Below are 26,299 nucleotides of genomic sequence, written 5' to 3'. Positions count from 1 at the left end.
ATAGAGATGACTAGTTTTAAGTATCCTTTCAAAAATATCCTGTGCATTTACAAACACAAGCATGTATATCCATCCTCTTTTTAAAACACATATATTACTCCACTCATTACCTTTTTTCATTTAATATTCATGAAGATCAGTTTCATTCTGTGTCAATATACATGGGCCAGTCTATCTCAGAGCTTCAGTCTGTATATTCCATGTATGTGTAACTATCATTTATCTAATCCTACATACATTGTTTTGTATTTTTTACTTCTTGCAATGTCATAACTAAGAACTTGTGTATATATATCTTTCTGTGTACGTTTATATGTAAGATGAATCCTGTAAATAGAATTGCGAAGTTCAAGAGGATATATTTTTAATGGAACTAAATAATAGTTTATAATTTCCTACATACATGGTTTCAGAGGGCTTTCTTCCCCTACTCATTCTAAAATAGCATGTTACCAAGTTTTAGATCTTTGTCTGATGACTGAAACCTATTTCTTGTTATTGTATATTTATCTATCACTCAAGTTAAACCTTTTTTATGTTTGAAAGTTACTGACATTTATTCTTGGCTGGGCGTGGTGGCTCATGCCTGTAATCCCAGTACTTTGGAAGGCCGAGGCAGACAGATTGCTTGAGCCCAGGAGTTCCAGACAAGCCTGGACAACATGGGGAAACTCCATTCCTACAAAAAGTACAAAATTAGCTGGGTGTGGTGGTACGCACCTGTAGTCCCAACTACTCGGGAGGCTGAGGTGGGAGTATTGCTTGAGCCCAGGAGACAGAGGTTGCAGTGAGCAAGATTGCACTACAGCCTGGGCCACAGACAGAATGAGACCTTGCTCAAACAAACTACAAGAAAAAAAGTCATTGATATTTATTCTTCACTAAAATACCAGTTCACTTACTTTGCCAATATTTGTTGAGTTACTAGTTTTTTTTTCTAATTAAGTTTTTAAAGTAGAAATTTTAAAATGTTGTAGTCAGTTCAATCTATTTTTAATCAGTGTTATGATTAAAACATAACACTGATTCTGAGTTGCTGCCCATGCAACATTTTCTCCCTGTAATTTCTTCTAGTATTTTTATGTGTTTTACTTTTTACCGTAAAATTTTGTTGAATATGTCACTTACTGGTATTAGAAGTAGGGTAGGAATTCAGCTTAATTTTTTTTAGGATAACTAGTCTGTTATGCCAACAGCTTTTTTTCCATTAGATATCTGTTTCATCCTCAGTAATTTGAAACACCATATTCATTATACTGTTCGTTCTTGAGTTTTTTTCTCGATTCTTAATTTGGCATAGTTTCTCATTATGCTGCCACAACTCCCATGTCAACATAGTTGCTATTTTATATTTTGTTATACATTATTTTCAAAATAAGGTATTTCTCAATGTTTTTACTGTTCAAACCTTAAATCATGCATAAAGCAAAATTTTGTTTTTTCTTCTGCTGTGCAGTTAGCCTCTGAAATTAATTTTTAGATATCTGCTCCTGAGCTCCCCTTTGGTCAGTGTACTCTAATTTAGAAGTAGTCTCTAGTCAAATATGATGAACACTGTATAATTTCATAATTTCTCCTGAGTTTGAAGAATTTTTCTTTCTTTTCTAGCTTTTAATCTAGACAACGAACAACCAGATTATGATATGGATTCAGAAGATGAGACTTTATTAAATAGACTTAACAGAAAGATGGAAATTAAGCCTTTGCAATTTGAAATTATGATTGACAGACTTGAAAAAGCCAGTTCTAATCAGGTACTGTACCATGTAATGATGTCTCTTATCTTCTAGTTAACCCAATTTGCACCTTTATTTTGCATTTTCTTAAGACCTGAATGTGTTGCATTTTACTGTCTCTTGGATTTCTTTCCCTCACATCCCAGAATTTCTATTTACAATATTCCTTGAATGGAATACTTAAGCACAATTCCTTTGAATAAGAATATGAAGAGTACTATTCTATTTTCCTATTTGGATAAAAATGATACTAGTTACAGTGTTACAGTATTTTCTTGATCCTTTCCATATGACTATTATTGGTGCTTCCTTAACTAAATTTGCTTGCTTGAGTTTCTAAGACAATCAGCTTATGTCAGAACTTGCTCAGATATTAAGGCACTCATCATTTTAAATGGATTTTAATTTTAATTACTTATATATTATTTTAATTTTTCAGTGAGGGAAAAATTATTTACAAAAGAATATTCTTTAGTGAGATATTTCATATATGGCACAGTTAATTTAAAATGGTGCTGTCTTTCTGGAAGCAGTTAAGCAGTGTAAGTCAGGAGCCTAAAAATGTTTATACACTTTGATTTAATAATCTCATCTCTTGGGATTGTTCACAAGAAAAATAATTAGAAAAAATGTCAGTGATGTTTGAGTAAGAATGTTCTGAATAAATAAGATGTCTCTGGTGGACTATAACACAGCCATTAAAAAATCATGATTTTGTAGGATGTCTAGTGCCATAGGAAATTGTACATTTTATAATATCAGATTTCAAAACAGGATACATAACTCTTTATGTGGAAAACTCTGAGGTTTGTTTAAAGCATTTATGTTTATACATGTGCATAGAAAACAAAAGAATGAGGAAGTTTACAGCAAAATGCTAACAATGGTTATATTTGGGTCCTGGAGTTATTGGTGATTTTTATGTTCTTTATTCTGTTTTTCTATGTTTTCCAAACTTACTATAATAAGCATGTGTTGATACTGTAATTAGATTTTTTAAATAAACTATTTAAAAAATAATTCTTGGTGTACCTGTGTGGTATATTAATGTGCTAATTGTTATTAATATACTAAGAAGTTAGAGATACAATAGAGTTGCAAATAAATTTTTTACAGTAGATTGTTAAAACTTTTCACTAGTTTACCCATACAAATTTATTATTTTATTTTATCTTACAACTTAAATCCTTTAAATCTCTAAAGCATTGTGAGCTCTTCACAGCATTTTCCTTTGGAAAGTCACTTTACTGCATATTTAGCCTTTCTATCGGTCTTTCCCCTCCCCCCATTTTGATGGAAAGTAATATCCACTGTACTATTCAAAGAAGTACGTTTTGAAAATTGAATTTTGTAAAATTCACTTTACTGGTTTTTGAGAGGTTGTCTTACTTGTTTTTTTGTTGGGAGTTCTAAAAAAGTATCAAATTGATGTTCATTATAATTAGTGACTTACAGTTTTCCTGGGATTTTAGTCACAGACATTAAAAAGAGTTTCAGCTTTTCTTTAGATGTAGAGTTTCCTAGCAATCCTAGGCTGGATCTGCCTTTTGGTATTTTTATGATTTTCTGTGATTGCTCAGAAACTGCTCATGGTGGCTGAGATTATATCATTAGAAGCCTTCAGCTCTCTGTTCTGTAATTTGCTTTCTTTCAGTTAGTAAGTAATATTTATTTAGTGTGCAGGTGAACAAGGCAGGGGATAGCACTGAATAAGACAGATGACAAAAATTCTGCCCTTGTTCAGCATATTATCCAGGTGGAGACAGGATAAAAAAGCATGTAAGCAGTACAGTTAACTGTGCACATATAATCAGTCCCATCCTATTTTAGGTCTCTTTGCTCAAGGACAAGCTTCTAGGCCATGAAACAACCAGCTAGGCACAGAGCATGATAGCATCTGCTTTCAGCAGTGGAGGTGAAAGTGGAGGTTTTGTCATTGAAACAAAATAATGGTCCTGTATTAGAATCAAGGATTGAAGATAACAAAGGGCTGTCTTCATTCCATTCCTTGATTTGTTAATTCATGGATCTCTTTACCTTTCCTTATGGGGGCTAGCATAGTACTAGGTCCCACGACAAGGACTCAAGTTTGTAGTTAAACTTCTTTTTATTAGGTTGACAGAAAAAGATCAAAGACTTAGGCAAACCTGCCTCTATTATTCTGGGAGACTATTTCGGAGAAGCCATGATTGAAAACTCCTGTTGCCAAATGCTGTTATTTTCAGCCCCAGTCTGTCTCCTTATATCTTGGAACTGTCTTCACCTTTAAAAATAAAAATACAGTTTATTCCCTCTGGTTTTATTGTTTCTCATGACCATTCCTTCTTTCTTCTGCTTGATCCTTTTCATTCAACTCCTGTAAACATCAGAGTTTCTTGAAATTCTGTTCTTATCCTACATATTTTTGTGTGATAGCTCAATAAGCATTTTTGTGGATATAATAATGTATTACCTTTGGCCTTGACCTCTTTCTCAAGCTCCAGGATTTTTTCTGCCCCTTTTGATTTTGCCTATTGATATCTTCACCTAGATGGTCCACAGTCCTCTCAAGTTTATCCTTTAAAAAATTTACTGTCTTATCCTAGATAATCTTGTAATCCTTATCTCTTCAGTAACTCCCAAAACTCAGTTTCATCCACTTTTTAAAAATCCCTTTCCTTCACTGATAACTAACTCAGTTCAGGGTTTATCAGGTTTTATCAAAACCCTGAATTGAATTAGTTACCAATGAAGGAAAGGGATTTGACAAACCCCTGAATTGAATTAGTTATCAAATTATTTGATTTAATGTCTTCTTTCCAACATGACAACTAATTGCAATACCTAACCTGAGACTGAATCTTGTACTGGACGGGAGTGGGGGGATGCTATGAAGATTATTTTTGAGTTAGTTGACAATATTGGGATATAAATAGTAGATTACATAATATTTTCAATGTTAAATTTACTAAAGTTGAATACTATGATTATGAAAGGAAATATCCCCATTCTTAAGAAGTATACACTTAAGTATTTAGGAGTAAAGAGCCATGACATGTGTAACTTACCACGCTCAAATGGATCAGAAAAAAATTTGTACACATGTGCACACACACACACTTAGAGCTCGAATGCACACAAATGTTAACACAAATGAATATAAAAGTTAACAATACATGAGTCTTGGTCTAAGGGGGTATACGGTGTTCTTTGAAATGTTTTATTCTTGCTAGTTTTCTAAATATTGAGATTAATTGTTTTTAATCACAAGCCATCTTAAATGGCATTCTCTTTCATAGAATTTTCTCTAAAATAAATAATAGAACACTTTCTAAGAAACATTTTCTTAATTTTTTTTTTCAAAAACCCTCAATGTTTTAATTTATAAACCCTTATCTCCTTCCTAAACTATTGAGTACCCTATTTTTAGTTACTGATTAACCTTCTATACACTACTGACTTTTCACTGCTGCTCTCAACTTACCACACATTCCCATGGAAGGACCATGCCTGCTCAAAACAGAACTCTCCTAACACTGTGGATAATCATTTTCCCTCATTTTGCTTCCCTTCTACCTCCTACCTTTACCATCTTGTAGAGGCATCCTCCTAAACGCTTTCTAACTCTTCCTTGTGTACCTGTACCTTGAATATTTTATTTTCAGTTATCTTTTCCTTCATTTCTTCAGTCTTTCTCTGCCCTAAAAGGTGCCCAAGTTCCCATTTTCAGGAGAACCCTTTCATTTGACCTCATCCTTCTCAGCTAACTACCACCCAATATCTCTTCTTTTTTTTTTATTATAGTTAAAATTTCAGAAGATTAGCTATATTTGGTGCTTCCTATGTTTACCTTTTACTCAGATCACAATCCGTTTCAGTTAACTGAAATTGCAATGTTTGAGATTACCAGTGGCCTCCTAATTGTCATCAAGAGCCTCTTTTCAACTTGTATCCTATTTAATATCCCTGTAGTATTTAATGATGTTGACCAGGACATTTTCCTGATTCTTTTCTTCTTTCTTCATCTCCTCTTTATCTTCAGTGTTGATATTTGCTTTATTATCTGCCCTCTGCATGTTTTTCATTTATCTTAAGCTGCTAACGGTTTGTTGCTGGTTCCCAAATCCATACCTGTACCTACTAAGCTCCAGAGCTAGATTTCTAGTGGAACCTTACCACCTGAGCAAGTATTTTAAATTTAACATTTCCAGACCTCTTTTGCCTCCCTTAGTTTTGCTCTCTGATATGGTTTGGATTTATGTCCCTGCTCAAATATCATGTCAAATTGTGATCTCCAGTGTTCGAGGAGGGCCTAGTGGGAGGTGATTGGATCATGGGAGTGGATTTTCCCTTTGCTGTTGTCATGACAGTTGAGTTCTCACAACGTCTCACAAGATTGTTTCACAAGATCGACTCACAAGATTGTTTTACAGACTTGTTCTCACAAGATTAAGTGTGTAGCACCTCCCCTTTCTCTCTCTTCTGCTCCCACCACGTAAGATGTGCCTGCTCCCCCTTTGCCTTCCACCATGACTGAGTTTATTGAGACTTCCCAGCCATGCTACCTGTACAGCCTGCAGCACCATGAGCCAATTAAACCTCTTTTCATTATAAATTACCCAGTCTCAGGTAGTTCTTTATAGCAACACAAGAACAGACTAATAATGCTCTTTCTTAATTAATGATATATATTATTTTCATCTTCCACCTAGTTGGCCAGTTTGAACTTGAGTGCTGACTTCTTTAAAATCATCCCAAACATCACTAAATCAAACCAGTTTTGTGTTCCACAGTGTCACACAGGTTGAGTATACCTTATCCAAAATGTTTGGGGCCGGAAGTGTTTTGGGTTTTAGATTATTTCACATTTTGGTATATTTACAGATACATAATGAGATTATTTGGGGATGGAACCCAACTCTAAACATGAATTCACTTATTTTTCATAAACACTTTATGTACACAGTCTGAAGGTAATTCTTTTTTTACAATATTTTAAATATGTGCATGAAAGTTTTCACTGCATTTTGATTGCAACCTGTCAAATAAGATCAGGTGTGTAATTTTACACTTGTAGAATCATGTCAGCACTCAAAAAAAATGGATTTTGGAGTATTTCAGATTTATAGATTAGAGCTGCTCAACCTGTGTTTGTTGGCTGTATCCTCTTCCCTTATTTTTATTATTTTTCACCTGGACCACTTCTATTCTGCCACCAGCTATTTTATTAAAAATTCATCTTAAAACAAACAAACAAACTTCAATGGCTTCCACTGTCTATAAAGTGAAATCCATACCACCTTACTCCAGCCATGCTGAACTTCCTTCTGGTCCTCTAATGTACCATGCCTTTTATGGCTCTACATTGTTCCTTCTGCCTGTAATGCCAGGTCCTACATTTCTAATAGTTTTTAGTAATATTATCACCTTGTCATATATATGCATGTTTTCTAAGACCATAGTCTAAGACTAAGTATTTGCTGTCCCAGCTATAGTCCTCATGCCAGTGGTGTTTATAGTACCAGTGGTGTTTATAGTACTGGTTTCCTTACTGGATCAGTTCTGTGGCCTGATTTTAGGCATTGTGGATTCCAAGCCTGATGCACCAATACTTCTGAAGATGTGGAACTATCCAGTATCTTGTTATAAGTTCCATCTATTGCTTACAAATAGAAACTTTGATACATGCACTCAACCTTCATTGTACTTATACAAATTAGAAGTGCCTAAAACACAATATAATAATCACATCATCAGTTTCTTTCATCATGCAGCACTTTCAGTGTTTACTTGATACTGCGTTATTGATTATGCTTTGGCTGGGGCAGACCCCAAACAGATGCACCAAATCAGTGAGGCTGTTAGGAAAATGTGGTTTTCATGTGCACTAGGAACAAGTACATTTTTACATGGGAGAGGATGGGACAGGGTGTCTCCTGTATTTTTTATTTTTTTGAGATGGAGTTTTGCTCTTACTGCCCAAGCTGGAGTGCAGTGGCGAAATTGTGGCTCACTGCAACCTCCACCTCCTGGGTTCAAGCTCTTCTCCTGTCTCAGCCTCTTAAGTAGCTGGGATTACAGGCATGTGCCACCACACACAGCTAATTTTGTGTTTTTAGTTGAGACGGGGTTTCTCCATGTTGGTCAAGCTGGTCTCAAACTCTCGACCTCAAGTGATCCGCCCACCTCGGCCTCTCAAAGTGCTGGGATTACAGATGGTGAGCCACCGCACTCACCCTCCTGTTTTTTTTTAATTTAGTATGTGGCATGTTGAAATGGATATGTTCTTTACTATGATGCTGAAGTATTTGTATATTAAAAATAAAATTTGGTCTAGGTCTTTTGAAGCAGTCCTAGTGAAACCCATCACACAATATAGTTTTAAAACCACTACACCATGCTGTAATGTGTGTGTACATGTATTGTTTAATTATGTTATATAAAGTTAATGAAAAAGCAGTCAGATTATAAAAGTAATTTGAATATAAATCTTCCATTTCATCTTAAAGTGTTGTCTTATCCAGATTGGGGGCCATTCCTATTATTATTAATTATTATTATTATTATTATTTTGAGACGGAGTCTTGCTTTGTCACCCAGACTGGAGTGCAGTGGTGCCATCTTGGCTAACTGCAACCTCCGCCTCCCGGGTTCAAGCGATTCTCCTGCCTCGGCCTCTTGAGTAGCCAGGGTTACAGACGCAGGCCACCATGCCCAGCTAATTTTTATATTTTTAATAGGGATGGGGTTTCACCATGTTGGCCAGGCTGGTCTTGAACTTATGACCCACCCGCCTTGGCCTCCCAAAGTGCTGGGATTACAGGTGTGAGCCACCACACCCTGCTGATCATTCCTATTGCAGAGAAGGTTAATTTCAGCATCAGCAATCTATCAATATGTAGTTAGAATTATCTCCTAAATGGCAGATTAATAGAATTCTTGACAGTTTTTAAGACCTTAGAAGATTATTCATGGAATTAAAGAGACCTTTTTTTCTAATCATTTTATTCTGATTTCCTTATTTTATTTGTTCATCATGGGTTGGCACTGTTGAGAATGAGAAAACTATAGTAGAAGATTTGGAGGAAGAAGTGAATTGATAAACAAATACTTCTAAAATAGTCATCTCAAGCATGAAGATCATATGAGTTTTAATGGATTAGTATCACCTTTCTATGGGAGAGAAAGTATTTTAACTAGCACATGGTTTACGTTTGGGCACTTACCCAAAGACAGGAGAACTTTATAACTCTACCAGTCGTCGTTGTAGTCTGAAGACTTTTTCCATTTTCTGATTCTTTGGAGAAAATAATGGTTTCTCCTTAATTTATGTACAGTACTCAAAATGTGTAATAATGTGTATTTTGATTTCATTGAGTGCTGATATATTCTTTTTAGATTGGCTTGCCATAATTTTGTGGCATTGTGTAAACTAGGGGTCATTTGATAAGCAAGATGTTTCCAGTGCTATCTATTTAGAATCATATTACAATTTTACTATGTTGTTTTTGAGCAGTGGCCATTCATTCTTGAAGAGAGTAAGGTATGATCATTTAACTCTTCGAATTTAATGTAAATGCTTGTTATTTGCAAGCATCTGCCTTTGGTAGTATTTAGGCTGTTAGACAAATAATAAACCATAGATTTGAGAGAAGTAAAATGGAAAAAGAAGTTATGTAGCAGAGAGGTGTTGACTTATCAACACTGAACACAATATAGGCAGTCCCAATATAGGCAGTCCCAGATGGAAATGTGCCCTGCTCTACCCTGAATCTTACTGCAGTGATGCTTAGTTCCAAAGTTCTCACGTTGTTCTCTTATTTATTAATTTGTATTTGTCTAACCTTTATTGCCATGTTATGAGTTTCTTTAGGTAGCAAATTCATATTAAAGTTTTTTCCCTTATCTTCCCCACATTCCATAACCCATTATTGGACTGATGGTAGTTAGTTTTTAATAACTTCTTAGTTGACTGTTTTATAAATTAAATAAATTAACTTATTGTTTAAGTCAATGTTTTATAAATTAAAACACATTAATTTTTACATATAATTTATTCATTTATGTATTCAAAATAATTTTGAAATTGCTCTATGAGGACAAGGACCACTTAGTTTGTTAACAGACTTTCTTGATTAATGAACTAAGTGGCCCTTAGTTCGTTAATCTAAGTTCGTTAATTCTAATGTGTCCTCATAGAGCTAGTAGCAGTCTAGAAGAAAAACCTATATGGTAGGATAACTTTTTTTATTTTCCCATCCCTATAATAAGTAAGTAATGTAAATCAGATAACTCAGAGCTATCTTGGAAATAATAAATTTGCCACAGACTCTTTTGCCAGTTAACTAACTGGTTTCTACTGCATTTTAGTGAGTGAAGTACATGCTAAATGATAGAACATTTTTATTTTTAGGAGGTCTCAGTATGCTTCCCAGACTGGACTTAACTCCTGAGCTTAAGTGACCCTCCCAAGTAGCAAGGACTACAGTTGCATGCCACTGCTCCTGGCCACTAAATAACAGAATTGTTTTTGTAGTGTAAAAATAGTAAGGTTCTGATTTTGTGGATTTTTAATCATGTGACATAATAATTTGTGACTGATTTGTCTACAAATCATTCTTCCCCACTCAAATTGATGCTACCGTCACAATAGAAATGCAGTGGTACTAATTGCCTCAGAGTAGCTAAAGATCATTTTTACAGAATGATTAAAACCAAGATTACTCATAGAAAGTCGCTATATAACAGCATACAGCAGTGAATTGAAAAAATAGTTAACACTAGAAATAAATATCAGAAAGTTTAACTATAAAATGTGTGTTGAATTCTTATTTCTTGTGTTATAAAGAGCACTTTAAACATGGGAAAACACATTGTAAGCTGGAGCAAGAAGCACCAGAGAAAGAAATCTGAGCAGGTATTTTAATCTCAACAGTGTTAACTTGATAGTATTGCTATATAAGAAACTCATTACTGTTCTGCTGATTGGTAGAAAGAGCTCTTATCCTTCACGCCATTCTGAGGTTAGATTAAGCTCTTGATTTAATTAGTGAAGATAACAAAATTTTATCAGAAGTAAAGTGATCAATCAGCTAAAGCACATGTAACACATCACAGAATTGTTTCCTTTGGCCTCCAGAATGCATGAGAACTGCCTGTGATGCTGTCAGCACAAGGTGGAATTTTATTAGATCTAGAAAGCTCAGTTCTTATTCTACCACTATTGTCATAGACTGGGGTTGACATCACCATTCCAGAGAACTCCAGCTAACAGTAGAAAGGTATTCACTTAAAGGTGATATTTGGAAATACTGGTTCTTGTGGTGTGGTCTTATTTTCCAGACTCTGGCCATCCACATTAAGGACCAGATGCAGCCTCTAAAATGCAGTTAAGCTGCCTCTACTAAGAGATTGGGTAACCAAAGAATGGCCACTTACTGTTTTAATGCACTAAGTGTAATTGTGACATGGACTAGAATACCTGAGTTGACATTGTCAGTGTATTCTCTTCCTGTGGTTCAACTAAGCTGAGAAATTGTAAGAAACCACCTAATTACTTCTAGAAATCATTCATCTAGGACTTGAAGTCCAGCGATCAGTGCATTTATTCCATGAAATTATACCAACACAAAATAATGAGAACCTTATTTGGTGAATTTTGCCTTCTTCAATAGACTTCATACAACATACAGGTCATATGTATGTTATATGAAGTCTATTGTATATAGATCTTACAAATTCAATGAGAAAAATTTTCTCTTCATTTCCAAGTACTAGGGAAACATTTCTTGGGAAGTATTTCAAGTTCTGAAAGTGAGCCTTCATCTCTAAAATAATACAAGTAAAAAGGTTGGGATAGCATCACTTCAGCGAGACTTCCCAGCCCTAAAATGGCATGATCTTTTTCCAATGTTTGCTGTAAATGGATATGTGTAACCCCCATTTCATCCTACGAAAGCCTATTGGCTTATTTGATCTCAAGGTGCTAGGCAACAAATGTGACCAAGCAGATGTTTGCAGCCTTAATTTGAGATGTGTCAGCAATGTGCTGGCTACAGTGAAAAAGAGGTAGGTCCCTGAAACACCAGCATTAGAACTCCCAAGGGAACCATCCTAGGGCTACTGTCTCAGGACATGACATTGTCATTAGCAGAATGAGTGTTAAGAATAAGGATTCTCTAGTATTTAACACTTGGATAGAGGAATTCTTTTATATGTCACTGTTTCTTAGAATTCAAAATTGCGTTAAGGTTGAAACTTCTGAAAACATGCTAAGTTTGTTTTTATAATCAATTTCAAAAGAGGTATAGTAAGTTGCAATATATTAGAGAATATTCATCTTTTATTTTGGAGGCACATAAAAAGAAACCCCTGTACCTTCTAGTTTCTATAGGAAAACAAACAGAAGCTAATAGACTTGAAAACTGATAGATCCTCAAATGTGTATAATATCAGAATTTTGAAGGACCGTGTATGTCTTCTAGTCTAAGACTTGCCTGAGGCATGAATTTATTACAGTCTTCCCAAGTGTCATTCATCTAGCCTTCTTAAATATTTTCAGTTATACAACTCACTGCGTCTGAGGGAAAAATACTGATTTTTAGATGTCTCCTAATTAATGATTCCTTCATTAGGTTAAATTGTATTGTATCTTAACCTACCATAATAATATCTGTTCATGGTTATTAGAGCTGGTCACATATTTTTTATGGCCATAATCTAACTTTTATTTATTTTTGCCAACATTGTAGCTGATGACATTTTGTGTTTCTCATTTAGCTTGTAACACTTCAAGAAGCAAAACTGCTACTAAATGAAGATGATTACCTTATTAAAGCTGTATACGACTATTGGGTGAGAAAACGTAAAAACTGCAGGGGGCCATCCCTCATTCCTCAGATAAAACAAGAGAAAAGAGATGGCTCTACCAACAATGATCCTTATGTTGCCTTTCGGAGAAGAACAGAGAAAATGCAAACTCGAAAGGTAATGTGCAAATTAGGTTTCATTGAAGGTAGCTTAATAGTATTTAAGATCAATAGTTTTTTTCTAATAACTTGAATAATTTTGAATAATTTGAACATAATGGAAACTAATGGCATTGATGACTTTCTATAAGAAATCCTACTTTTCTTCTGATACGTGGCCAGACATGTTATCCATTGTGCCACTGGCCCACTGCAAGAAATCTTGCTTTTCAGTAGCTTCTGTTGGCCAATTGTTTATACCATTTATCTACTGCCTGTGCCCTTAATGAATCTACCGATCATATCATTTTATGCTTGTAGTTGAAGTGATATGAGGAATTTTGCGTCCTTATGCACCTTGGAAGTTTTGAGCTCTTCAATAAGCTAAATATTCTGTCACAGATCTCCCGTGTTTTGGAAGCTGAGAATTTGAAATAATATTACTATTCCTTGTTGCTCACTTGAGACCTTACAATTCCTTGGAAACCATATTGTAGTTATTGTAGTTCTTGCAAGTCAAAATGCACTTTGCTGTGTCTAGCTACTATAGGGTCATGGAAAGTAGGGAAAGGTTCATTTTCAAGCCTGTTCTGCAAACAGTCAAAAGTAACAGTGGAATCTTTCTCCTTTTCTGAGTTGTCAGTTGTGTCAGATTTCAAATTGATGAGCTTGTTCCCATCTGGCTTTCAGAAGCAGTATGAAGCAGAATTTTAACTAAGAGAAACAGGATCTCATACTGTGGAATGATATAGTATAGAGGAAAGCACTATTCTAGAGGAGTATTCACTGCCTTACATTTCTCATAATTAACAGTAACACACATAGTAATATGTTCTCTAATATTGCAAAATATCAGGAACGTATAAATATAAAATAAGGAACTATAATTGGAGGCAGAACATTTTTGTGGATTCTCCTAACATTGAAAGCTTCTCTTTGTCAGCTGTTAATATAACAGCTGAGGAACATAACAGCTGCCAAGGATAGTATATTTTAGGAGAAACTCTCCTCCTGGTTAATAACAAGAATTTCTATAATTCTTGAGGATGTAACTTTTTAAACATTAGAGGATGGATTTCCCAAGTATAGATAACATTCCCTAACCCAGACTTGAATTTTTAATTTAGCATGCTGGTTCTTAGCTAAGGGAATCTGCAGTATTTTATGAAGATTTGGCACTTTTCCAAGACTGAAACAAGATAAGTTCATAAATACAGTAAGACTTTATAAATGTGGACTATTGGACATGAGGAAGGAGAGGTTTATCTAAATCATTAAAAAACCTGAACTATGAATTGCTTTTTTCAAAAAAAAAAAAAGGCAATATACAGTCATATGTTGTATAACATTTTGGACACCGATGGACTGCATATATGATGGTGATCCCCTAAGATTATACTGTATTTTTACTGTACCTTTTCTATGTTTAGATATGTTAGATATGCAGGTACTTACCATTTATGTTAGAGTTGCCTACAGTATTCAGTACAGTAACAAGCGGTACAAGTTTGTAGCCTAGGAGCAATAGGCTATACCTTCTAGGTTCATGTAAGTACACTCTGACATTTGTACAACAAAGAAATTGCTTGACAACACATTTCTCAGATCTTTGTTTGTTCGCTTATTTGTTTAAGAGATTGGGTCTTACTGTATTGCCCAGACTGGTCTTGAACTCCTGTGCTCAAGCTGTCCTCCCACCTTGGCCTCCCAAAGTGCTGGGATTACAGGCATGAGCCCCACCACACCCACCCCCTCAGATCTGATCCATGTCATTAAGCAACGCATGACTGTAATTAATTACAGATATATTGCAAAACATAGACTGTTAGCAATGCCTTTTGAAGGAAAGCTATTACTGGACTTTCTTTAGTGAATGGGTAGGAAATACTTAAGATTAGCAGTATTTATTGGCATATTGACAATATTTTCTGAATGTTAAAACATGTTTTATTCTTCTTTTGTTCTAACCATTAGAGAATTGCTAGTAACTGGTTCTTGTGTTTAGACATTTCTTCATTTTGTGATCACTAATGTAGGTTTTCCTGACACGCTGATTCTTACCCTCTCTTGGTTATTTTTCTATTTTCCTCTGTAAAGAGGTACATTTTCTTTTCTGATGCTCTTTACTTTTTATTCCTTTCGGTTTTCAGTTGTAGGACCAAAGACTATTCAACTGTCATTCTCACTATTGCTAGTTAGAAATGTTTATGTGTTTTGAAATGAGAAAAATGGGAAAGCACTCAAATAAATACTCTTTAGGAGGTGGCAAGCATTGGGGTATGCAAAAGTGACTACAACTAACAAAGGCTCTCTGTTTTCTATTTCCACAAACTTAAAAACACTTGTGTAGTTGATGCAAAGGCTAAAAGGTCTTCTGAAATATTTGTTTGGCTGTTTAGAATTTAATTTTAAGTTGCTGAACTAATACTTAGGAACATGTGAATACTTTGGGGCATTCTTAAATGAGATAGTCTTAAGGCATCGGCATGTCTGAATACACTGATTGGGAAGTCCTGGATCAGCATATATTTAACCACATAGGTAGAACTCTTAGTGTCTGTGCCCTCTTTTCTCTTTCTGTGAGGCCCAGAAGAAGATAGTTAAGAGAGGAAATTCCCAGGGTAGTGGTTGTCACTTCTAGCTACTGTACAGCCTTGGTCATGAAAAGATGTACAGTTTATTCTAAAGTGTAGCAATTTGAGAACCACTTCCCTAGAGATTTGGCAGTAAGTACAGAACTGTAATATGTAACTGTATTAGGAAGAAAGGAGCTGGCCCTGAGCGGAGATGATTATGAGAAAAGGAGTAAAGGGGGCAAGTGGATTTGAATACAGGGAATAGGGCCATCTCAGAAGAATAGAAAAAATGTCAATATGAGCTATTAGTTTTTAATCTTCATATAGTTAGGAATAGATATAGATCTATGCATATATGTGCATACATATATTACATACATATTTCCTAGCTCTCTTCACTGAAAGTCTCTAGAAGCAGTGACACCCAGTAGAAATGGGCATGTCTAGGATGTAGATCTTGATTTTAAATACTGTTTTTCAGCCAGGCACAATGGCTCACACCTGTAATCCCAGCACTTTGGGAGGCCAAGGTTGGGTGGATCACCCGAGGTCAGGAGTTTGAGACCAGCCTGATCAACATGGAGAAACCCCCATCTCTACTAAAAATACAAAATTGGCCAGGTGTGGTGGCATATGCCTGTAATCCCAGCTACTTGGGAGGCTGAGGCAGGAGAATCTCTTGAACCTTGGAGGTGGAAGTTGCATTGAGCCAAAATCGCACCATTGCACTCCAGCCTTGGCGACAAGAATGAAACTCCATCTCAAAAAATATATATACCGTTTTTCATTAAAGGGAACCAGGGCTCCTTAGGAAAACTATTTCACATCTAGGGCTGGAAAAAACAAAGATAAGCCTGGAACAAACGTTTTGTTATGCCAGAAAATAAGAAAATAGTTGGAGCCATGTCAGAAGGATGCAGGAGCCAGCTTAAAGGAGGACTCCACTGATAAGAGCTGGGAAAGTTTGAGCATCAAAACAGATTATGAAAGTAATGAATTCTACCCTATAGAGTAACCCATGAGTCCATACTGATGTGGGCGGGCTGGTGGGCAAGTAGATGGGTAGACAGTATTTCCTTACAGTAGATTTCCAAACGTGTAAGTGTTGGCAGAATGATGGAATTAGAACATCACTATTTGGCAACCACTATAATAATACAGATGATTGTTTGAGGCAAAAGTTAGAACTAATGGATGTTAAACTTAAGGGGGAAGTTTGATGATAAACAAGATACTGCTTATCTAGTCCTACAACATACTTGTTAATTAATTAATTTATTATTTTGAGATGGAGTCTCGCACTGTGGCCCAGGCTGGAGTAGCACGATCTCACCCCACTACAGGCTCTTGTCACAACATCAGGGTAATTTTTGTATTTTTAGTAGAGACAGGGTTTCTCTACGTTGGCCAGGCTGGTATAAAACTCCCGATCTCAAGTTATCTGCCTGCCTCGGCCTCCCAAAGTGCTGGGATTACAGGCATAAGCCACTGTGCCTGAACTAATCTACTTGTTATTTTAAAAGGGAAAAATAATATTTAACTAGGGCAACCTGAGAGATGCCATCTTAAACAATCAAAGTTAATAACGGTAATGGGACAAATAGTATCTTTTAACTACTAATATGAGAGGGATACAATATCCCCTTTGTGGTAGTTGTACCAAAAATACATAACCTGAATTTAATCATGGAAAAACATTAATGAAACCCAAATTGAGGAATATTCTACCACATAGTCTCTACTCTTTGAAAATGTTAAGATCATAATCACTAAAAGATAGAGAAAACAGTTATAGGAGATTAAACAAATTATAGAAGACTAAAGAAACTTGACAACCAAACATGGTTTTTAATATGGAGTCAGATCCTAGACCAGGAAAAAAAATGTATTGTTATTATTTATTTATTTATTTATTTATTTTTTTAGATGGAGTCTCGCTCTTGTCACCCAGGCTGGAGTGTTGTAGGACTACATAAGCAGTATCTCGGCTCACTGCAACCTCCGCCTCCCCGGTTCAAGCGATTATCTTGCCTCAGCCTCCCAAGTAGCTGGGACTACAGGCATGCACCACCATGCGCAGCTAACTTTTGTATTTTTAATAGAGACGGGGTTTCACCATGTTGGTCAGGCTGGTTTTGAACTCCTGAACTTAGGTAATTCACCCATCTCGGCCTCCCAAAGTGTTGGGATTATAGGCATGAGCCACTGCACCCAGCTAAGAAAATGTATTATAATAAAAATTGTTATCTTACTGATGTCCTTTATAGCAATAACTGTATTTTTTGCTATAAAGGACATTAGTGGTGCAATTGTTGAAATATGAATAAAGTTTACATGTATAAAGAAATTAAGTAATAGGGTTATGTTAATGTTAATTCCCAGATTTTAATAATTATACTGTGGTTATATGTGAATATCACTGTTTTTTGAAAAAATATATGAAAGTATATAGAGATAAAGGAGCATTTTATATTTTCAACTTCTCGAAATTTTTCCAAAATAGTACTGCTGATAATTTATAGATGTATGTGTTTCTATTCATACATATTTCTGTATGCACATACAGAGAGAGAAAGCAAATGTAAAATATTAACCTTTAGGGAATCTGGATGAAGATACATGAGAATTCTTCATGCTCTTTTTGTAACATTTTGTAAGTCTGCAACTATTTCAAAACAAAAAGTTTCTTTTTAAAAAAAGAGGACCAAGACTGGGGAAAGGAAAGTTAAGGGTAATTATTTGGGCATGAAGAGAACAGGGGGCAGGGGCAATGGCTCATGCCCGAATCCCTGCACTTCGGGAGGCGTAGGCGGGCAACTCACTTGAGGTCAGGAGTTTGAGACCAGCCTGGCCAACATGGGGAAACCCCATCTCTACTGAAAATACAAAATTTAGCTGGGTATAGTGGCAGGTGCTTATAATCCCAGCTACTCAGGAGGCCGAGGCAGGAGAATCACTTGAACCTGGGAGGCAGAAGTCGCAGTAAGCGTAGATCATGCCACCGCACTCCAGCCTGGGCAACAGAGTGAGACTCTGTCTCAAAAACAAACAAAACAGTAACAACAGCAGGATATGAATAAGACAGGGTAGAAGAGGAGTCCAAGAGGAACACTTAACTGAAGAAGGGAGCTATCTAAAAGGCTCTGGTGCACTTTTGAATATTATTCAGCTGCCACCTGGCATGTAACCTTGTATTATTATCTGCCTTATGATTCTGTGTTATCTGTTTTCTGTCTGTCATCCTGACTAGCTTCTAAGCCTTTTGAGGATAAGGCACATGTGCAATGCTCTGCACAGAGTAGGCACTTTAAATAGTTGCTGTTTATAATATTATTTTTTTTAATTGAAAGATACTGCTGCCTGCTTACCAAAAACAAAAATTGTTTAAACATATGCTTTAGATTTTACCTTTTGTCACATAGTAATAAAGGAGAAAAAGATGAATTTTTAAGAATTAGACAAAAGGATGACTTATTTTTAATATTCTATGTGGAGTACCATAATGGGACTTTGATTAGGTTATTTTTAATGTATTACTATTATTTTTCAAATGCAGGAAACTATACACAAAAAGAGTATAACTTTGAATTTTTCTCAATTGTTATTTGCTCTTTTATAATCCTGCCATATGAAACCTCTGGTATTCTTTGGGTTCTTTCTGATGTCATTTTGAATTATTAACTCAAGGAATGAATGATTGCTTAAGTGTACAGTTCACTCTGGATGCACAGATTGGAGGGGTGGTAGCGGTCTATTTTTAAACAAATAGTTCCATGCCTAATACTAAAGAATCTTTGGATGTTTGATTTAAGCAAATAGTTTATATTAGTAATAATTTTTATGCAAATAGATGCTGTTAATTATGACTTGAGCATTTTCTAGTTATGTAGCAGGGCTTTCACTTTGTATAATTAGTTGAAAAGCTAATAAACAGTGTTCTGAAATTCAGTATTTTTACTAAATCTCTTTTCTACTCAGCAATGGGATGTTACATTACATTGAAAAATGATAATTTGATTTCTTGAAATGCTTGTTAATCCTACTCAGTTTTCTGAGTTTTTGAAGTGAAGCTTTACTGGTCATTGTTCATGTTCACATTATAGTACAGCGTATCAAACCATCCAGCCCCCAGTTACAGAGCTGGATGGATGGATGAATGGATAGGGACTCATTTTAACTGTTACCTTGATCTGGACAAAACTGTTCCTCTCTGTTATTGGAAAAATACCTTCCTGTAAATGACTATACTATATTTTCCAATACCAGGTTTTGTTTCAGGTGGACATTTTTAAAATTTGTTTATATTGAAGTTATCTCTATGCCATTCCACCTTTTCAACAGCTGTCAACATTTTTTTTCTGAGTATTTATTGAGAGATACTTACTTATACTTGTATTTTCAGAATTAGATACAGATTCTCTCATGTAGGTGCTGTTCAGATTTTTTTTAACATTTTATTTTTATAGGGTAAATTCAGGTCTGCTAAGAGTTTGTTGAATAAAGCCAGAAATGTAGATAACTGGGTTGTTTATTCTTCTAAAATTATCATTATTTTTAATAGAATCGTAAGAATGATGAAGCCTCTTATGAAAAGATGTTGAAACTGAGACGAGAATTTAGTAGAGCCATAACAATTTTGGAAATGATTAAGAGAAGAGAGAAAACAAAACGAGAATTATTGCACTTAACCTTAGAAGTTGTGGAGAAAAGGTAACATTGCTCCTGTTACAGCAATAAAGTGGCAACTTTACCAAGTGATGGGCAAAATGAACCAGAAGATTTTTGGGCGGGGGGCAGGTTAAGCTTTATGACAGTTGATATTGATTCTGTAAGAATTTATATTTTTTAAAGATTTGTGGTTACTAGGTTGTTTTTTTCTTTTTATAGATTAAGTTATTCAATTTAGATTGCAGCCTTTGGGAGAGTTTTTTATATACTATAGATCCTATACTTGATTTTGTTTTGGCAGAATCACCGAATTTTATTTAGAAAAGAACTCTGGTGATCATTTTGTTTACCTCTCTGTATTAAAGTTTCTATTAAATAAAATGTGAGGGAAATGAGTATTGATTTTATTTTCCGAGTAGGTAGACTTTTTTATTCCTTTTAGAAATGTGTTCTCTGGTATATTTTCCTACAAAATTAAAAAGATTAAACGAAAACAGAATTTTGTTTGATTCCTGAAGTAAGCATTCCAAACATTTCTCAGTGCTTGATTATATAATGTATGTAAGAAATTTGTTTTCTGTGTACCTTAGGGGATTTTTTAAGTTTTTTGGTTTGTTTTGTTTTTACTAAATCTCTGGTTGTTTATTCCTGTAAATTTTGTCTTTTAAAAATAATTTGATTGTTAGCTCTTTTTGACTAGATGGCTTCCAACTAATGGAGGTATCATTTATTTTCCTTCTTTATTATTAAACTATGCAATGTTTTCTTATATTTTGTTATTTTTTTCAAGATATCATTTGGGAGACTATGGGGGTGAAATCCTTAATGAAGTGAAAATCAATAGATCAGAGAAAGAGTTATATGCCACTCCAGCAACTCTTCATAATGGAAATCATCACAAAGCTCAAGAATGTAAAACTAAGGTGAATATTACCTGGGAAGAAGCATGTATGGTAATGTTGATCAGATAATTATTGATTTCTGCAGTTGTCTTAATATGGTTTGAGTAAGGAAAAAGCAGTTAACATGAATTTAGTTCTTACCATTTGCCAGGTACTTTGCTAGGAGTATTTATACACATACTGATCCATTAATCCTCATAACAACCCTTAGAGGTAGTTGTGTCTTTGTGACTTCTAGATATGGCTAGTAAGTGGCAGATTCAGGGTTTCAGTTCAGGTCTAACAGTTCATCACTTTCAGTATGCTATCTGCCTCCCTAGAGAATAAGGGTAATTAAAGTCTAGTTATTATCACTAACCTTAGCAAACCTTGCATTGTAATGGAAGGAATCAGCACCTCAAATTAAAGCTTTATTCATTGAGACTATTGAAAACTGTTCTTGTTGTCATCATCATTTCCAGAGCCAGCATTTATCAATTGTTACCTACCTTGAGTGACTTTGAGAAAGTCCTCTAATTTCTGGGTCACAGTTTCTTCCTAATAAAAGAGCCAGACTCAGTGGTTATTTTAGTCACTTGGACTAGATAACTGTATTTATTCAGTCCTCACTTGGAACATTAATTAAAGTATTTAATTGGGAACTAGAAAAACTAATAAAGCCTTCAATTTTAAGGAGTGTGGATTTAAATAAGAAGCAAGTATTGACTGAAGCCTCTAGACATAAAGGCTTACTCTGTAGCAGGATTTTTTAAAAGACCTAGGATGTTTGTGGAAAATTCATCTTTTGAAAATGTACACAGTTCTCATTTTTCATGGGTTGATTCTTAAAGGTCAGGAAAGAGTGTGGAGCAGGAAGACTCCTTCATTCAGTTTATGTCAATTCAAACACCAGAGTTCTTTCTTATTAATCACAGGCATCTAGCCCACCATCCTTATTCTCTCTAAATCTCACTTGCCTCTATAGCCAAAAAAGTTAATGCAAATGTCATTTTGTAAATTATTTTTAAAAATCCATTTTATGTCAACCAATGCTTTTTTAGGTATGTGATTGTTAAGCATTACAATATGAAAATCTTAACGTATAATCACTGACTGAATCAGCCCTTATTATATATTGATTCTTATTTTAGATCTCCTCTGAATAAACACTCAGCCTACCTAAACACTAACTTTAGGGATTTGGTTGCATCCATTGTTGTCCTACTCCATCACACATGTTTAATAACTATATTTACTTTGTCACATATCCCACTTTAAAATATGGGAAGTTTCTGAAAGTTGGGACTGTCTTTTTGATGTAATAGTTATACCCATTGTATGAAAAATTTTATATCTCACTATAATTTGCCTTACAAGCAATATTTTTATTGTGTGTACTGTTTTTGACCCTAAAGTAGTTAACATCTGGACTACATGTGGAAATGTATAAATTTTGTAGTTTGTACCTTGGTGCTTAGAACATGCTTTTCCAACTTTTAAAGTGGCAGATTCCTTTTTATTAAAAGGAATGCCAGTGTGTTAAAACAGTAACAGAGCTGCTCTGTTGAGGGGAGGTGGGGGCTGGAAACCTACCCCTTCAATCAGTGTCTTTGCCAGATGGCCTCTCAGGAACCTCCACAGAAGCCTGGGGGACTTCAGAACAGTTATTGTTCAGTTGCTGCAGTAATTATACATTCTAAAAAGTGAGGGCTTTTTTCCTAGTTAAGCTTGTTTTTCTCAAAAGATTGCCATCCATAGAACAGACATTTTAAAAAATTGGAACTAAGTGTAAAAATAATAAAGTCATGATCCAATTGAAGATTTTAAAAAATAAAAATAGTTGTTAATTTTGTCAATATAGTAGATTTAAATAAGAATTGAATTTAAATACCTTTTAAATACTGGATTACATAATAGAGGAATCCAAAAAATCACTCACATCTTACTTTTAAATAGTAATAACAATATTAAAAGCAAATTTAAATACATAATTATTTTTCATCATAAGTTGCAGAAAGTAAAACGTGTTTCAGTTTATGAACACAGAATAATTTTTGCTTATTAAAAACAAATAAAATCACCTCCTGGGTAAAAATGTATGTTTTTCAAAGAGCAGTATAGTTTTTCGTAATTTCTAAAATTATTTTTATTTTTTCCTTTTGGGGGAAAAATCGTCATGTAAACAGCACCCTCATCATTTGTCTTTGAAAGAAGAGGCTTCTGATGTGGTTCGTCAAAAGAAGAAGTACCCAAAGAAGCCTAAAGCAGAGGCTTTGATAACATCTCAGCAACCCACTCCTGAGACATTGCCTGTGATCAATAAGAGTGACATTAAGCAATATGACTTTCACAGCTCAGATGAAGATGAATTTCCACAGGTGCTTGTTTTAAAACTATTTTAAAGACATTTCCTCCTAATCTTTTATATTGCTATATTTTTAAAACAATTGCCATCTTAGAGTTTTTATTCTGCTTTGTTCCCCTAATATATATAGCATAAACATTTCTATATTATTTATATAGCCACTGAAGTGGTATTTCTCTGTATTATTTTTCATCTATTGTATAGAATTTACCCTCTTGTGAGCACATGGTTTTCAGTTTTTCCTTTTATAGAAACGAATGTACATCTTGTCCCTCTGTATTTAAAGTAGATTTTTGGAAATGGAATTACTAGTTACTAACTGAAAATTATAAATATTTTAAGACGGTTAATATATAATTGTAAATATTGAAAATATTCATCAGTAATACTTTCCTTTTTACCATATTCCACCAGCATTGTGTTTTATAACTTTTAACATAAATTTTGCTAATTTGTTAGGTAATGGCTATTTGATTCTAAAAAATATTTAAAGGAACTGATTCAAGTTTTAACTCTTCGGTAAATATTGAAAGTTTTATAGAAAAATGTGTGCAATTAAAAACATCTTTATTTTTATAAGTCTTGTTTTAAAATAAGACCTTTACTTTATATATTAAAAGATCCATTTTTTCAAAAAATATTATTTATCATCTGTTCTAGTGATACCCTCTTTTTAAAAATATAGTGTGGGAAACTTACAGAAAATACTGTAACAAAGACCTTGAACCTACCACCAACTTTATCATAGTTTAACTTTTTGACTTGTTTGCTTTAAGGAAACTTTCTTTTAAAAAACCAACATTACAGATATGTTTGGAAAGCCAGACTGTTTATAAAACTCTTCATTGCTATACCATTTCAGATCTGGAGTTTGCATAAAATGTGTCCCTTTGGGCTAGATTATATTATTTTTACTTTTTTTTTTTCTGATTTAGTTTTTTTATTCAGATAATATTCTGATAGTCATATGCATAGTATTAAATGTGCAAAGATACATTTAATTTTATATTAAGCTCTTGAGGAACGCTTAATGAACCCATACATTACTTTTGTCAGAGGATCATCTAGTTTGACTCAGGCAGAGCTTTGGATAGCCATGGGACATTTGTCAGATGACCATATGACCATTTTGAAGGCATAAGGGATGTAGTGCTCTACAAAATAGTAATTTTCCAGATAGCAAGTATAGGGTAGGATTCTAGGCACAGCATATTAGATGCAACTGCTAGCAGTTTAGCATTGCTGGAGCACAAAATATAGAAGAGGAAAAGGGGATGAAAGGCTTCATGCCTGCAGTAATAGCCAGATAGCAGATAGCCTCTATCTACATTATACATACTGGGAAATTATAATGTTAACTAAGAAAATGACATAGATAAATATGTAGAATAGGCTTATATTGGTGGTACTAATGAGAGGCTAGAAAGTTTTGCTATATATTCCCATCCCTTTAAGAATGATGCTGTCGGCCAGACATTGTGGCTCACACCTGTAATCCCAGCACTTTGGGAAGCCGAAGCAGGCGGATTGCTTGTGCCCAGGAGTTGGAGACCAAGCCTGGGCAACATGGTGAAACCCCATCTCTATGAAAAAAAAACAAAAGTACAAAAATTTAGCCAGGCGTGGTGATGCATGCCTGTAGTTCCAGCTACTTGGGAGGCTGAGGCAGGAAGATCGCTTGAGCCAGCGAGACAAAGGTTGCAGTAAACCAAGGTTGCACCACCATACTCCAGCCTGGGCAGCAGAGCAAGACCCTCCCTCAAANAAAAAAAAAAAAAAAAAAAAAAAAAAAGATACTGTAGGGTGCTGTGACCTATAGAAACTTTTCTCTTATTGGTGGAATTAGTACATCCAGCCTGAAAGTAGAGCAGCATAACTAGTCATATGTTCCTGGTTCATTAAAGGATTTTCATTTCTGCCCCCAAATTCTTACATTAATTTATATAGTTCCCCGTTCCCATCCACACATGAAAATTGCACTTTGAAACATTTAGGTTCTTTGAGTCTTTATATTAGGTCTTAGACAACCCTCATTAATTTTATGGTATTTGCATATTGCTAAAGAGTAAATATTTACCTGTATTTGGGCTTCATTCAGTGAGGCCCCTATCCAGAGTGTAACTCTTATAAAATCAGAATTTTATTACTGACAAGATCATTAAAATAATCATACTTTTTCTTTGTCTAATAAACACGAACAAGGGAATAGGAAGCCTTAGGAGAACACACATTTTAACCAGACTTATGCTTCTGAATTGCAGCTGAATAGAAGTAAAACCCTGCCTCTTGATCGTGCTTCTGATTTTCCTAACATTAGCTTTGTCTTCCTATGACTCAGCCTTCGTTTGTCCCCTGGAATCTATCCCTGGGGAATGGTAGGAGAAAGGGTGATAGATTTTATACACAGAATTTCTGAGACTTTGTGACACTTCCTGTGTATATCTTAGAATAGGGACATGATTTGCAAAGGAACCAAAGTGTAAAATTCACATTTGGGATTTCCTTTCAAATTTCAGGTTTGGGGCTGCATTCCCCATGAAGAAGAATCAGCCCCCAGCTCACTGTTTCTGTGTCTCCCCCTAGGGTTGGTGGAGGTATATTGGAACCTCAAACAAATACCTTTCTCCCCTGGGTGACCCTGCTCAGTGGTGATTACCACAGTTTGGAAATAATATGGAGAAAACATTTTTCCTCTCAAAATAGGAAGGGAGGGATTTGTGGGGTTCAGAAATTTGCGAGTAAATATGGTTGAGCCAGCGTTTGTCAGAAAGAGATGTACTACAAAGCAAAAGTGCGAGACAACTGAAACTTAAGTACCAAAACTTTTTTAAAAATTTTAATCATTATGAGTGGAAATTTATCTAAAACATATTATTTCTCTGCCATTGGTATATCTGTATATTGTTTAATTTGTTTTTATGACATTTATAATAAAGTGTGCTCTAATGGGTCAATGCGACTGCCCTAGAGGTCCACTCAATTACGTAGGTATGACATGGTCTGGGCACAGTGCTTTCTAATAATGTGACAGCTTTCTGAAAGTCTTTATTCTTTTGCTTTAGGGTAGTTGGCTTATCACTTCTTTGTAACCAATCTACTTACTTTAGCAAGTCTTCTTTTCTCTTCT

The 26,299-nt window shown here is 34.9% G+C and overlaps 1 protein-coding gene across 3 annotated transcripts in view; it reads left to right on the top strand.

The window, feature by feature from the left end:
• The window catches only part of EPC2 (enhancer of polycomb homolog 2), a 131,512-nt gene that overhangs the window by 86,125 nt on the left and 19,088 nt on the right, over positions 1-26,299 (top strand). For 2 of the 3 annotated variants that reach the window (XM_017523233.2, XM_017523232.2), the window contains exons 3-7: positions 1,609-1,754; positions 12,495-12,701; positions 19,820-19,968; positions 20,717-20,849; positions 22,994-23,185. In XM_017523233.2, the coding sequence (XP_017378722.1) occupies positions 1,609-1,754; positions 12,495-12,701; positions 19,820-19,968; positions 20,717-20,849; positions 22,994-23,185 (827 nt within the window). The remainder of the gene's footprint in view (positions 1-1,608; positions 1,755-12,494; positions 12,702-19,819; positions 19,969-20,716; positions 20,850-22,993; positions 23,186-26,299) is intronic. The other variant, XM_017523234.2, reaches the window with a different exon arrangement.

Source organism: Cebus imitator, unplaced genomic scaffold (assembly GCF_001604975.1).
Source record: "Cebus imitator isolate Cc_AM_T3 unplaced genomic scaffold, Cebus_imitator-1.0 Scaffold27, whole genome shotgun sequence".
NCBI lineage: Eukaryota > Metazoa > Chordata > Mammalia > Primates > Cebidae > Cebus > Cebus imitator.
The sequence above is the reverse complement of the archived record's forward strand: the minus strand, read 5'-3'. Positions and strand labels throughout refer to the sequence as shown.